The 13,698-nt window shown below is 38.5% G+C and overlaps 1 protein-coding gene across 8 annotated transcripts in view; it reads right to left on the minus strand.

The window, feature by feature from the left end:
• Positions 1–13,698, minus strand: part of LOC131572987 (methionine-R-sulfoxide reductase B3, mitochondrial-like) — a 79,140-nt gene that overhangs the window by 37,336 nt on the left and 28,106 nt on the right. For all 8 annotated transcript variants that reach the window (XM_058826468.1, XM_058826469.1, XM_058826466.1 and 5 more), the window contains 2 exons: positions 8,754–8,862; positions 6,855–6,932 (listed from right to left, as the gene is read on the minus strand). In XM_058826468.1, the coding sequence (XP_058682451.1) occupies positions 6,855–6,932; positions 8,754–8,862 (187 nt within the window). The remainder of the gene's footprint in view (positions 1–6,854; positions 6,933–8,753; positions 8,863–13,698) is intronic.

A 13,698-nucleotide genomic window follows, 5' to 3' on the forward strand; every position in this document is an offset into this window, starting at 1 on the left:
GACTCCTTTATAATTTTAAAACTACATTAACTAGAAGGAAAAAACTCCTCAGTACATTGTTTGTTATCATAGTACATACTCTGATACTAAGCATCCTACCAGACAAGATGCATCTTACAGAGCCAGTTCCTGACTGTACAAATTGTCTTTTATCACAACAAGAGTGGAACACCACATGCCACCCTCCCACCCCGAAATGAACAGATCATAGCTTTCTGAATATTTTCTCTACTTCTGTCTCTTATATAGGAGTATTTTGAAGGCCAGGTAATAACTCATAAGTATCTTCAGAAAGGAGTCTATATGCTTAAAGGGAACAAGAGGGTATTTATAAAGTGCTTTTCATTTCCAACTTTGATATGGCTCAAATACACACAACATATGACAATACAATTGTCAAGTAGGCTCAGCTGGCAACGCACCATATACAAGGAAATAGTGAGCTACTGCAAAGATTTAGCTAAGCACAGGCTGTGGCAATACTTGTAAAGATCCCAGGAATAATTAAGTCAAACACAAACAATAGAATATATGATGGTAGTTTTTTATGTACTGCAAAGAGGTGCAGGGTTTCAACCTGTTTCTTTTAAAAGATATCATATACCAGCTCTTCAGACTGTCAAGTACTAAGAAAGAGAGAGAAATGGAATAATGATAATCATCATGTAGTCTGAATTTTAAACTACTGCCTTCCTAAGTATGACTAAACTGCAGTTGTTCAGTGCCACATATTACAGTGTCAACAGACACACTACAGCTGAAGTTAACATAGATCTGCTGCTTGCCAGGGAAGCAGGCCTTTGTCAAAAGAGAGAGGAACGAGAACTTACTGCAGAACCTCTGCTGTTGTGTTGCAACTGCCTTTCCTTTTACCTTTCACGATGAAGTATTTAACAGGTTTGTGTAGGTTTTGTTGAGGGAACATGGGGAACAGCCTTTGGAAGCCCCACAACTCTCTCAGAAATTACTCTGCAGTTCTGATCCTCGTATTTTAACATGGAAGAAGTAATTTATTCTTCTTGGCTTTATTAGACCTTTACATTAGCAGTTTATACCAGGCTGTTCCTTCACAAGACTGTGCTTCAATGGTGCTAAACAGAACATTGGTAGGGGCAGACATTCAATATACTACTTCTCTGAAAAGGACTTTGATAAAGATCTGTTACACTCATAAAGATGATGCATCTTTGGTATATCTTCCTTTTCAAAGAATTTTGTTCCATATTGGCATGGGTAGTTTGCTGAAGAGATGATGGTCTAGCAGGCTCCTGATGCAATTCAAGCCAAACCATGTTCTGGTCCAGGAGACTGAGCAGAATACAATTGATCCTCTCTCTTTTGTGTTTGCGTCCCAGTGGTACAAAAAATACCTAGCTGCAGTATCAGTGTTCCTGCTACAGCATTGCTAGCAAGCTAAAGAAGTCCAGCACAGTAATTCTCAGTTGTGAACGTAACCCTGGACACGGCATTGGTCCTTATCACGCTGATGGGAACCCTAGAGAGGACCAAGGTAAATCACAGGGGAGGCTCAGGCCAGAGACCATTCCCCAAAAGCAGAATGAACCAGGCCACTCTGTTTCAGAGTAGAGGAATTGATGTTAAAAACACAAAGCCATGTCTTCTCATTTGCCTTTAGGGCCAAAGAAGAGACTTTTATTTTTAAGTATAGACATAGCCCTTCTGAAAATGCAAACCATTACCTGGAAAGCAGTCAGTGATCATACTCATGAGGTTCTGAAAGCCAAGCTTCCAGAAAGAAAAATGCAGCAGTATTCCAATGTAAAAATTAAGACCTGATGTAACTACTTAGGAATTTATGACCGGCATCATCAGGGTATTTGAGAAGTCCCCAAGCTTTAAGAACCAAGCAGAAAGAGCAAAGCTGGCTTGCTGCTGCATTGTGCCCAGGGGACAGATCCTGTGGTGTCTCAGGCAGCAAAACTACTCACAGACATTTTGCAGAGCTGGACATCCCTAATGTCTGTCTCTCTTCAACCCTCATGTTGATTCTCTTTTATAATACAATAATATATATATTATTTACAATAATAATTATCTGCTAAAATCTGGTAATATAGTTGAACTCTTGTTCAGGTCTTCCCTCAAAGAGAGCTTGATAATGTTCTCTCTCTTGATTTTCTTACTGCCTTAAGGACTTAATATCTTTGAGGTTGAATAACTACTTCCCTGAAAAACTTGGCTGAAATTGGCAAATAGATTAAATGATACAGTTTTATTACTATTAAAGGATTGACATGGAGTCAGCATTATGCTATACTAGTTCCTTAATAAGCCTGGTTAAAGAAAAAAAAATCACTATTGACAGATGATGAGATAATTTCTATTCTGCATATTGATGGAAAGCCAAATTTAAAATGAGCATTTTAACATCAGAGAATTATTTAGGTTGGGCAATACTTTTATGATCATTGAGTCCAATCATTAATCAAGCACTGCCAAGTCCATCACTAAAAACTGTATTTCTAAGTGCCACATCTACATGTCTTTTAAATATCTCCAGTGATGGTGAAGAGTAGTCTCTGTGAGTTCTGCCCAGAGAGACAGAATGTCTTTAATGTGAGAGCTCTAAGCAGATAAATACAGAAATATATACCTTCTGCAGTCACAGTCCATAGAAATCCACTCTACCTGATTTTTACTTGAGGTACATAACGTACACATAGAAAAGCATAAAGTAGGTTAAAACCAACTGAAAATTACTTCTTCCAAGGAGTGTGACTGATGAACGGTCACTACAAAGCAGTATAAATTTCAAAAAAGGGAAAAAATATATCTGACTTAAAAATTTACAAAGAATACATTGTACTTTTACACTGAAAACAGCAATGAAATTCATACTAGAATCAGTATCTATACAAGGATGGTAGAATCAGAATCTATACAAGGATCATTTCCTGTACTCAGCACTGCTGAGGCTGCATCTCCTGTTCAGTTTTGGGCCCCCCACAAGAAGGACATTGAAGTGCTTAAGTGGGTCCAGAGAAGGATAAGGATGCTGGTGAAGGATCTGGAGCACAAAAAGGATGCTCAGGGAAGACCCTATCACTCTCTACAACTACCTGAAAGAAGGATGTAGCCAGGTGGGTGTTGAGCTCTTCTCTTAAGCAACAAGCAACAGAATGAGAGGAAAGGGATTCAAGTTGTTCCAGAGGAGGTTTAGATTGGACATTAGTAAAATTTCTTCTTGACGTGGAAAGCATTGTCAAGCACTGGAACAGACTGCCCATGAAAGTGTTTGGGTCACCATGCCAGAACTATTTAAAAGATCTGTAGATGTGGCACCTGGAGACATGGTTTAGTGGTGGCTTTGCAGTGCTGGGTTAACAGTTGGACCCAATGATTTTAAAAGTCTTTTCCAAGCTACACAGTTTGTTGATTCCTACACTGGGGTGAACCAACTTACTTCAAACAAATGTTATTAAGTAGAAGCTGCTGGGTTTGACAGTCTTCTAAGGAAACTAAGAGACAGTGAAGACAGATGAAATTGCTCAAGTAGTTCTCTTGGATCTTACTAGAGAAACGAGGTAATTGATGTTACATGGGCTTTCCTGAACAGATAACCAGTGCTGATTTTTCATATGTCTTCCTCAAAGAATATAAAAATCAGTAATTCATTAAGCATGTAGCACTGGTGCAAGGAAATTCCTTGTAGAGATCTAGCCTGATGACTGAAATCCTTCCTTGCCTTGTGAAGGCAAGAGTGGTACTATGTTAATGGTACAATAAACATTGCCCAGCCACTCATTGATTTTCTCTTGACTGGATGTCTGAGAGATGTTGAGAAGACCTGACACAGATCAACAAAAATCAAATGAAAACACAACATGGATAAGCCTGTTGCTATGTCTGCTAGTACATGTTCAGAAGAGCCAACACCATTACCAAGAATTCCTTCCAGGAAGCAATAAAGGCAGCAGTGGGTGTTTTATGAAGACTTGGTAATTTAGTCTTTGGCCCTAAAAACTGGAAACTGACAAAACAATATTTCTTTTTAAAAGGAAATAATTCTCCCAGGCTTCCCAGTTCCCACCTATACCACATCTTTGTCACAGTCCTGCATATGGTAAAGGACATGACCATGGTTTATTAAATATGGAACAGATTCCCTCCTATGGCAGTAGCACGAGTTGTGGATTTCACTTAGGTCCATTTTAACCTTCTGTTTCCATGGCTGTGTGCAGAATGGTATTCTTGCATAATGTATAAGAAAATGCCTTGAAAAATTAGAGTAGGCACAACCTTGCAAATAACAGTTGGCCCTTAGAAAACACTGAGGATTTGGGTGGCTCTTTGTGAACTGATACAGAAAAACACAACCTTGCTGTGGAGACCGTCTAGCCATGATAAACATGGCTGATAAAAAATTAACACAAGTGGGTACAGTTGATAAGTATAAGGACTTTTTCTTTGGCTTATTAATTTTATGTCAGATCCAAGTTCTGCATTGAGACATGCTCCAGCCACACCAGATGAGGTCTAGTGAAGAGTTAGCTGTGAAAAAACACCCTAGAGAAAGGTGGGGGCAGCAGGGTTCCTTCTTTTAGCATTAACCTACAGCTAGATTGAAGTAAGTGCAACACAAAACTGCATAAGGACTGGCTTGCAGAAAAGGAGCTTCTTGAGGTTAGTTTATTGGCTCTTTCATTTATTGCTTTTTTTAGGCAGCTGTACTGGGATGTAGGAGACTGCCTGGCGTGAAAGTTCAGAGATGGAATAATAAGATTCAATAGCATGATTATGCATTTTATATGTGAGGCACCTTTGATTGTGGAAAAAGTTAAAGCGTGTCCTCCATAAAGCTTGAGGTTTCTCATAACACTAGGACAAGTAGGTAGATGAAGAGATGTGACATTCCTAATTGTTTCTTTTATCTTCCATGTGATAGAGACACAGTTCTATTTTAAAGACTTACCAAAAAACAAGTCTTTCATCTGGAGCATAAAATTCATGTGTTCCCTGACCTCGTGTGTCACATGGTAATGAAACAACGTAAATCAGAAATGTTAAAAGTTGAAGTTTGTTAATATTACTGCTGAAGCTCCAGTCTCTTTCCTAGTTAAACTGACAGGTCCATAGTCCAAATATATATATTTACAGATTACTACGACATAAGGACAAAAAAATTAATGGACATCAATGAGAAACAAATGTAAATGCAAGTTTCAGATAACTATTTGGAAATTGCAAAAAAAAACCCACCAAAAAATCCCATGCCACCACAAAAATTACTTGCATTTTAAATGGGGCAATAGACTTTCTTTGTATCGTACTCCCATCTTACTCCTAAGGAAATAGTTCAGTGATTTACACTCTGTGGGGAAAATGTAGTAGAAAGCATACATTTTACAGTCTCTTATCTATGTTTCCTTCTCACTTTTTTTAGCTGTCTGGGCTGAATCAGTAGCCAAGATTCAGAAATCTATCTTCCCTGGTTGAGAAAGACATCATATGCTGATATTTTGAGGTCAATACACAAAAGAAGATGGACTCCTACTGGCTTCTGCATTTTTTCCCACTGTTGCCAGCCAGAACAACTAGCTGAATTAGATTCTCCATCAGATGATAAAAAGGAAGCCAGTCTTAAATGTAGAAAGTGCAATCCTGACTCCATTGTATTCATTTGCCAAATATGAATTTACTTCAACAGAGCCAGGATCTCCCCACAAAAGGTTTAGCTATAGTAAGCAGTGGAATGTCTAAGTGGCAGAGTAAAAAAACAGGTTATGGAGACTTTGGATCCCCACTTTGCACCCTCAAGCCAAGGACCATAGTAACACATCACATGAGACTATTGTCTTGGCTGGGTCTGTAACTGTCAGATTTTCAACCCAAAAGAGTCACATTATTACCAGCTTCTGCAGGTAATCCTTCTAACAGAGGAATCAAACATTACAGAGATGAAGTGCTTCTCTCATTTTACAGACAGTCTCTTGAGGACAACTATCACTACCACATCTGGTGATTCCAGAGCTACATCAATTGTATTTTCCTTTAACCTATTACTGGCACAATGTTCTATACTATTAGCAGTATCCTGACCATTCTGCCTCATGCTCTTGTAAAGGTAACTCTTCAAGTTAGAGGGACTGAGCTAGGGTGAACTGATGGAGAAAAAAAATATAAAAGATTAAATTCTTCATCAGAATGAACACAAGCCACCAGAAATAAGAAAAAGCACATAAACAACAACAGAATCTGTGCAGAACAATGCAGTGATCAAGGAAATTCAATCAGCACTGCTTCTAGCATCAAATTTAGGGCCATATTTCCCACAGTACTTCTAAAGGGTATTTTTAAACCAGCTCTCCATGTGCTAATTGGGATAAACATAAATTCAGTAAGTAATGCCATTTTCCTTGGTTTTGTTTTCTTAACTGCTTGAATTCTAAAAAAAAAGCATCTACTTTTTTCTCGATCATCAGCTAAAATGCTGTGTGTAAAATTCAACATTGCCACCATCTCTTAAAGCTACCTGTAAGTAAGTACAATAGTCAAAACTCAGTATCTGTTGACACAGTGAAAGACTGTTACAATTATTTGGCATAGCTGCATATACAAAAAAAAGTTAAATTATTAATTTTTTGCTTGTCATATTTCCTCTTTTACCAGAATGTTATCTTCCTATCTTATTTATCCTGATTTTTATCTTTACAATAAGACAAATTTTACTACAGCATTATTTACATCGCTTCTCTTGTATTCCTTAAAAGGTTGAATGACTTCACCATTCTGTAATTCTGTGGAATGACCTTGTACAATTATGTATGAAATATATACAAGATTACACATAACCTAAGAGACAGAAATCTCAGAACTACACTTAGCATACTCACTTGAATAAAGGAGTTCCACAAACAACACATTTGTATATTCCTTGAGCTTTATGGTGTGTGTATTCCCCCTCAAAGGCACTGGGAAAACAACAACACTACATTTTAAAATTAAAGAAAGGAATTTGGGCTTTTTTTAATTATTAAAGTAGCTGAGTCTTTAGAAAGATGTTATAGAAGAACCCCACAATTTCTAAGTTGGCAGTTGTTTTTTATTAAAGGTAGCAAATAAAGCAGGCACAGGAAAAGGAGAATGTCCTCATTAGTGTGCCTCGGATGTTATGCATCATGCAAAAGGAAGCAAATTTTCCCACAGTCCAAAGGCTGGAGCAACAACAAAAACAAAAAGGGGTAAAACAGGAGTCTTCCCCTATCTAGCAAGTGAAATGTCAAGTTTTTGTAAACACGGATTGTTTGGCACATAGCTGAAGCTGCCGCACCTTGCTGTGTCCATGTCTGGGCCGTGTGCAGGGCTCAGTGGCTGCACTGGAGCGAGGTGTGAGGCCGCCCGGGCGCTGCAGAGCCGTGGCGCTGGGTCAGGCCAACACCGGCTGCCCAGGCGGCAGAGACATTGTAGCTGAAAATTATATAATTGGTCCAGGATTTCAAGCTGTGTGCGCCTTATATTTTCAGTTGAAAAGCAATATTCCAGCTTTAAGGGAATATTTTTCTAAGTTAACAATCTAAAAGGCTAGGAGGTCATTCACCTAATACGAATCAGCTGCGCTAGCCCAACAAAAAGCCTATGTGCTCAGCAGCTTGTTTTTATTATCCTTTCACCCTTTTTATGAGGTCCAATTTTTTTTTATAAACAGGATTTTTAAGAATGACCTAATCTCCGATTGTTTGTGTGCATTAAATCATGTTGTTGGTCCGGTACACAAGAGCGTGGAGGGCTGGGGGGAAGGCAAGACGGGCCTCCCAGCAAAGGCCACCGTCGCTGTGGCCTACCAGGGCTGCGGCAGGACAGAGAGGGCCGGGGCAGAGAGGGGGACTGTCCCCACCAGCCTCTCTGGCACATTCAGCCTCCAAATTTGCCACTATCAGGAAGAGGTTTGCCTATTAACCAGGACCCCACGTGCAGCAGGGAGCTCTTTCAGCTCATGAATGAAAACAAGCAGTTACATCATTAGTACATTTAGAGCAGAGGTAAAGCCACGGCCTTATGCCAAGCTCAGTGGTATAAATTAGACAACAAAAAATGGCTGGGCCTTGGCAAATTACCTTTGGCTGGAATCAGCTGAGAGAGAGAGACTTTATTCACTAAGAACAATCTTGGAAGCCAGTCCTTTTTTTTTTCCCTCCAGGACTTGAGGCTGGGTTCCAGCGACTAAAGCCATGTGAGGGCAGTTATTGAAAATTTTTGACATTCCAACCACAAATGAGCCAATAAATACCTTCTCCACATGTGCTTCAAAAAGAAATTGGAGTGGGGTGGAAAAGAACTAAATTATGCTACCTTCTTTCTGCAGCCAAAACGTCTATACTTACAATGGCCACCTTCAAAACTCCAGCCTCCTGGCACGGGGCCATTTCCCTCGTGGTTCTGCTTACTGCAATGTCTTCCAAAAAAAGTGTACCTAAACCACTATTACTTCCACACGTTTTGTAGTAAACTAAAAACAGACTCTAAATATGAGCCTGGTGACTTTATAAGACATGCAGTGTTCATTAAAAGAAAAAGTCACACAAGACCCTTGGCCCTGGCCCCCCTGTTGCAGATGCTTGTCTTTGCAGTAGCGTTAATTTGTAGGGGTTAGTAAACAAGTGCAGAAATCCTGGAAGAAAAAAAAACTACTAACAAAACTTGGTAGAGGAAGGTGAGGAAACAGTAGTAAGAGGAGGTGTGGAAAAGAAAGATGCCTGTATTTTTAGATCCAGCTTTGCTTAATCCTGCCTTACCTTTCAGTCCCCTTCTCCTGAGTGACATGGTACTGCAGGGGTGTCAGCCGCTTCCTCAGCTCCTCCTGGGAAAAGACCACCTTACAGTCCTTTTTATCCCTACATGACCCTGCAAAAGGAGAGGATATGGGAGAAGGAGCCTTTTTAGCTTAAATCCTGAATAATTGCTTTGGCAGACAGCCACAGTATAGCTTCTGCATTCACTTGTCAATGACCAGACTGGTCCCTAATGCACAAAGAATGGCTCAGCTGAACTGCAGCTGACTATTTCTTCAAATATAAGTATAGAAAAGAATTTTTATAGAGAGCCAGGTGATTCCACTGGAGCAGTGACAATGTGCTACAGCCAAAGCCCTTTGGTGTGTTATACACTAAATTGTTGCGCACACAATAATTCACAAGAAAGTACCATTTTTCAAACATTAAAAAAAATCTGCAAAAATCCCAACTACAGCTGAAACATTCTTTACAAGACATCTATATTGGAGACTTACGGTAATGGGCATATGATGTTTAGCCACAACATGTGGTAATTTCAGCACCCTTTAAAGTAGCTGAATAACAATTCTAACCTTCAGAATTACAGGAGGTTGATTTAACTTCCAGTTGCATCCTCATCCTTTATAACAGTAGCCTTTTTATTTTTTCACTGTTGAAGCACTAGAATAGGAGTCCTAAAGAGTAAGTAATTTCTTCATGCACAAAGCTGTACAAGGTTCAACAATAAATTTGTAAAATTTGTTGCAAAGGAGGGTTGCTGTTGAAATTACCCTCCTCTGAAAATCTATTCGTAGCACTTTGCTTAATTCACACAGAAAATCCAAGGAGTACATAAGGATTACTGAATAAAAAATCAACATCTGTATAGTGCAAAAATTCACATTGGGAAAGCAAAAAAGAACAATAAGGTTACTTTTGGGAATGAAAATTCCCAAAGTAGTAACATAAATTGCAAAATATTCAGGTAACTTTGATAATCATTGGCAAAAATTGGCTGAGAAAATACAGCAGGGAAAAGGCACTCTAATTATGACAGCAATTAAAATATGGTACAATAAGAAATAAACATTTGCGACAAAAACATTTTTTGCTAGTAATGTATATACACTCATAAAAAGACCAATTGTGTTCCCAAAGTAGAGGCAACAGAGCTACCCATCTGTATGTCATTTAGTACAGGAGAGGCAATGGCAGGTTTAAATTACATGGTATTGGATTGCAATTTCCTAACATTGGATGCTTTTCTGCTTTTTTACCTTGAGTCATTACTAAGAAGCGTTCATAAAAAGTAGCTTAGAGCACAGATGCTTGCAAATCATTTAAGAAAAGATGTTTCTTTCTTCCTCCCCCTCTTCTTTTCTCAATTTTTTAATGTGTGGGGGTGGGTGAATAGGGGAGAGAGAAAAAGAATAATGCTGTTGGTCACTACCAACTAACCCTAGGAAGTATTTTCAGGAAGAAAAAAGTAAAATTGAAAACATCTGATTGAAGTAAATAGTGCAAACATAAAAAGCTTTACTAGTGAAAGAAGAGTATTGAAAAGCGACTTTATTTCATAGATTAGAAATTACTTTTGATCTAAACATTCTTAAAAACAGATTGTTTTCCACTCTGACCCATCTCATTAGCTGTGCTGCACAGCCTTCATTTTAATGGCAAGCTTTGAAAGAGCGCTGCTGTATGCCTTTGTTAGCTTCAATCTTATTTGGGAGAGGGATAAAGATTTCATTCCAGGTCTCTTTGTTTGTATTTCAAGAACCACTAAAGCAGTATTCACACAAATTTTGCAGGAATGTGCCCTGTGCCATAGCTTACAAATTATTTAGTTTTGGTGCACTTAAAGGTCACCTTCCAAATTAGCAAAATTTTCCTACATCCTGGCTTTTCAACCTTAAATGTAAATATTGTTTCCTAACTGTAAGTGAGGTTTGTTCTTTATAACATTTGGTTGCTTATTTAAAGATGTCAAACTTTGGAGGTTTTTATTCTCCAAACGTGCAGGACTCTAGGACTAATAAGTCTTTCAAAGTATAGCTAACAGGGAAAGGAAACATATGCATTATATAAATAGCTATTGTTATCTTGCATTATGCAGCTCAGAAAGAAACTATTTGAGAGGCAGTCTTTATAATTTCAGTTTTAAAAAGTAGTCTAGAGAGCAACAAAGAATCTTACAAACCAACATCTCTTCACTTTTTAAAATATCTACTCATAATTTAAAAAAAAAAAATCAATTTGCTACTTAACTGCTGCAAAAAAAGGGCAAACTAAGCATAACTTCACTTTGAAAACAGAGAAAATACTGAGTATTTTAAAAAATGGTCAGTATTCCCCCTTTACTTTCCTTAAATAATTTTTCATCTTTTACAAATTTAATGTTCTCCAATCTATGGGTTGACTATATGCACAAGAAAATTTCTAGATGCCACATGATCCATAAAAATGATCATAAGTAGGAAGCATGTCAAAAATATCTTTGCCTGCCTTGTTTTAATAATTAACCTTATGTTTTATAATACAAACAATTATTTATGTCTGCTGGGGAATTTTGCCAAACTACACTGGGGTAAAATGCAACTGACCCCAGTAAAGGTTTTTTCAAGTTTGTAATTTGAGTATTGATCAACAAAAAGTTGCACTACAAATTATAAAGGAAATCTCTTGGTCCAGCCCTCAGCATTCAAGAATGGCCCTATTCAATTAATTGTACTTATTATTTAACTGCTGGCAGTAAAAAGATAGCTCAGTAAATGGATCATGCTATTTCCCTATTGCCATAGAGGCAAGGAGGCAAAGCAAGACTCATCCCTGACTGCAGAGGATATAAGAGTATGTCATCTGAAACAGAGATAGCCTACAAGCTTCTATAAAAATGCAATGAATCCTAGAAACTACTGTGTAAGATTCTAGGAATACATTCCTTCAGTTAGGAAAAAAATTATATGCAAGAGTGCACAATTTTCAGCAAAAGTGTCTGCTTCTGATTTTGCAACTGTTCCTTTCTGACATGACTGTCACATTCAAGCCAACTGTTTGTATCTTGGGAGGGGACAACATAAAGCTACACAAAGATATGCCCAATATGAGAAAAACTGCCACTAGTAATGGAGCTGTTACCTAGCTCATTATTAAACCAGAGAATAAACGGGCAGGCTGACCACCTTCCTCAGTCTGGTTCTCCATAGATGGGATGAGGTTTGGAAAGGTTCCATACTGGCAACAAAATGCTTCAGCAGCTCAGCTGTAAAGGCAGGCTCATAGTTCACTACCAAACCATAGTTTGAGGCAAATGAGAGAAAAGGTCATCAGTTCTACAAACAGCATTATATCAGTGTGGTTACTGATTAAAGGTGAGGCTAAATTAAATGCAGTATAAGAGAACCTGGGTTCATAGGGTCTGTATTAGCACTCTTGTTGTTTGGAGGTGGCGTTCTCAGCAATGACTTTTAGAAAAGCCCAGGACAGCTATGTTCTGAACTCCAGTCAGATGCAGCTGTTAAGAGATGAATGCTGGCCTGCAAAGGCAGACAAAATCCCCTTTACATTCCACTGCAGGATCGAAGGCCAGATTAAATCTCTCTAATCAGCACCCCATGGTGCCTTCTTTGGGGTTGGCACTCCTAAGAAGAGCAATGTGCAGGCAGCTGTCACCAACAGGCACTTGCCTTCAGCCCTCTGGCAACATCTACAGCACTGCTCAAGGCACATCCTCATGGAGCAGGATGGTAGCCTTTGTGAGGAAAAGACCAGCCTCACAAATCTTAATGCATTAAAAAAAAAAAAAAAAAAAAAAAAAAAGGAAGAAAAAGCTGAGGGGGGTGAAACATTTAGGAATGTTTTTTTTTTCTGAAAAACAAGGCAGTGCATGCTGCCATTTACTATTCACCTGCAAACTATGGGCATTTCAGAGTTCAGCTCTGAAGTCTGCTGTACAAATTAAGTGAACAGAAAGTACTTTCTGAGTGTTGACCTGATAATGAAGACATTAAGCATCTCACCTCACATATAAGTTCCAACTGACCTTTTCAAACCTGTGGTTCATAACATTCCTTCCCTATAACCAATCACAAGAAAACCAGCAACAAGATATTTTCAGACGGACGGACACAAATTAGCAGACCATTACTCCTCACCACTCAGCCCCTCACCTGTTCCAGCACACCAGAGGGTGGTGATTAGTGTCTGACATGCCCTGAAATACATGGCATTTTGCCTGATAGCTTTCCTATATCAAACAGTCTTTTGAACCATTCTAACAATTTTCTCTTATGTTTTGTTGCTTCCTATCACTGAAATTAACTCACCATTTCAACTGCATGGAGGACACAACATTAATTTTCCCTCTTCTACCTATGCTTATATTCCACTGCATTAATGGACATTACAGTCATGCACTGAGCACATACCACTTAGACTTCCTGAACTAAATAAAGCAAGATCAAATGTTCCAGCAGACCACAGACATATCATAAATCTGGCTTCTACTTTTCAGTACTACTACTTTTAATATAACCAAGCAGTTTTTTAGGGGCCTTCCAGTAGATTTTACTTTTCATATCCCACCCCAGACCCAATCCTGCAAAGTGGCCTGTGTGGGCAGATTATTGAGAATATGCATAGTTACTTAAGAGTCTATGAACATACATAGGACTACGGAATCTGGCTCTAAGTATATATCTCTCTGCTTCCCAAAGTCTGTCCCTTCATGAGTGGGTCAGACCTTGGTAGATCGATGGTAAATTACCTCAAACTGCTATTAAGATGAATTCCACGAAATTAAAAAATGTTTGCATACATTTCTTTAAATAAATATCCTTACATATGCTATTGCTAACATTTAGTATTATTAAAAGTGGAATCTCTGATTTCTTAATACTTCAGATTTACACAGTTTATGCCTCTTGTTGCCAGTTTTGCCTCACTGTCTGATTAAGAAAAGGCAAAT

The sequence above is a fragment of the Poecile atricapillus genome, chromosome Z, assembly GCF_030490865.1.
Source record: "Poecile atricapillus isolate bPoeAtr1 chromosome Z, bPoeAtr1.hap1, whole genome shotgun sequence".
NCBI classification, from domain to species: domain Eukaryota; kingdom Metazoa; phylum Chordata; class Aves; order Passeriformes; family Paridae; genus Poecile; species Poecile atricapillus.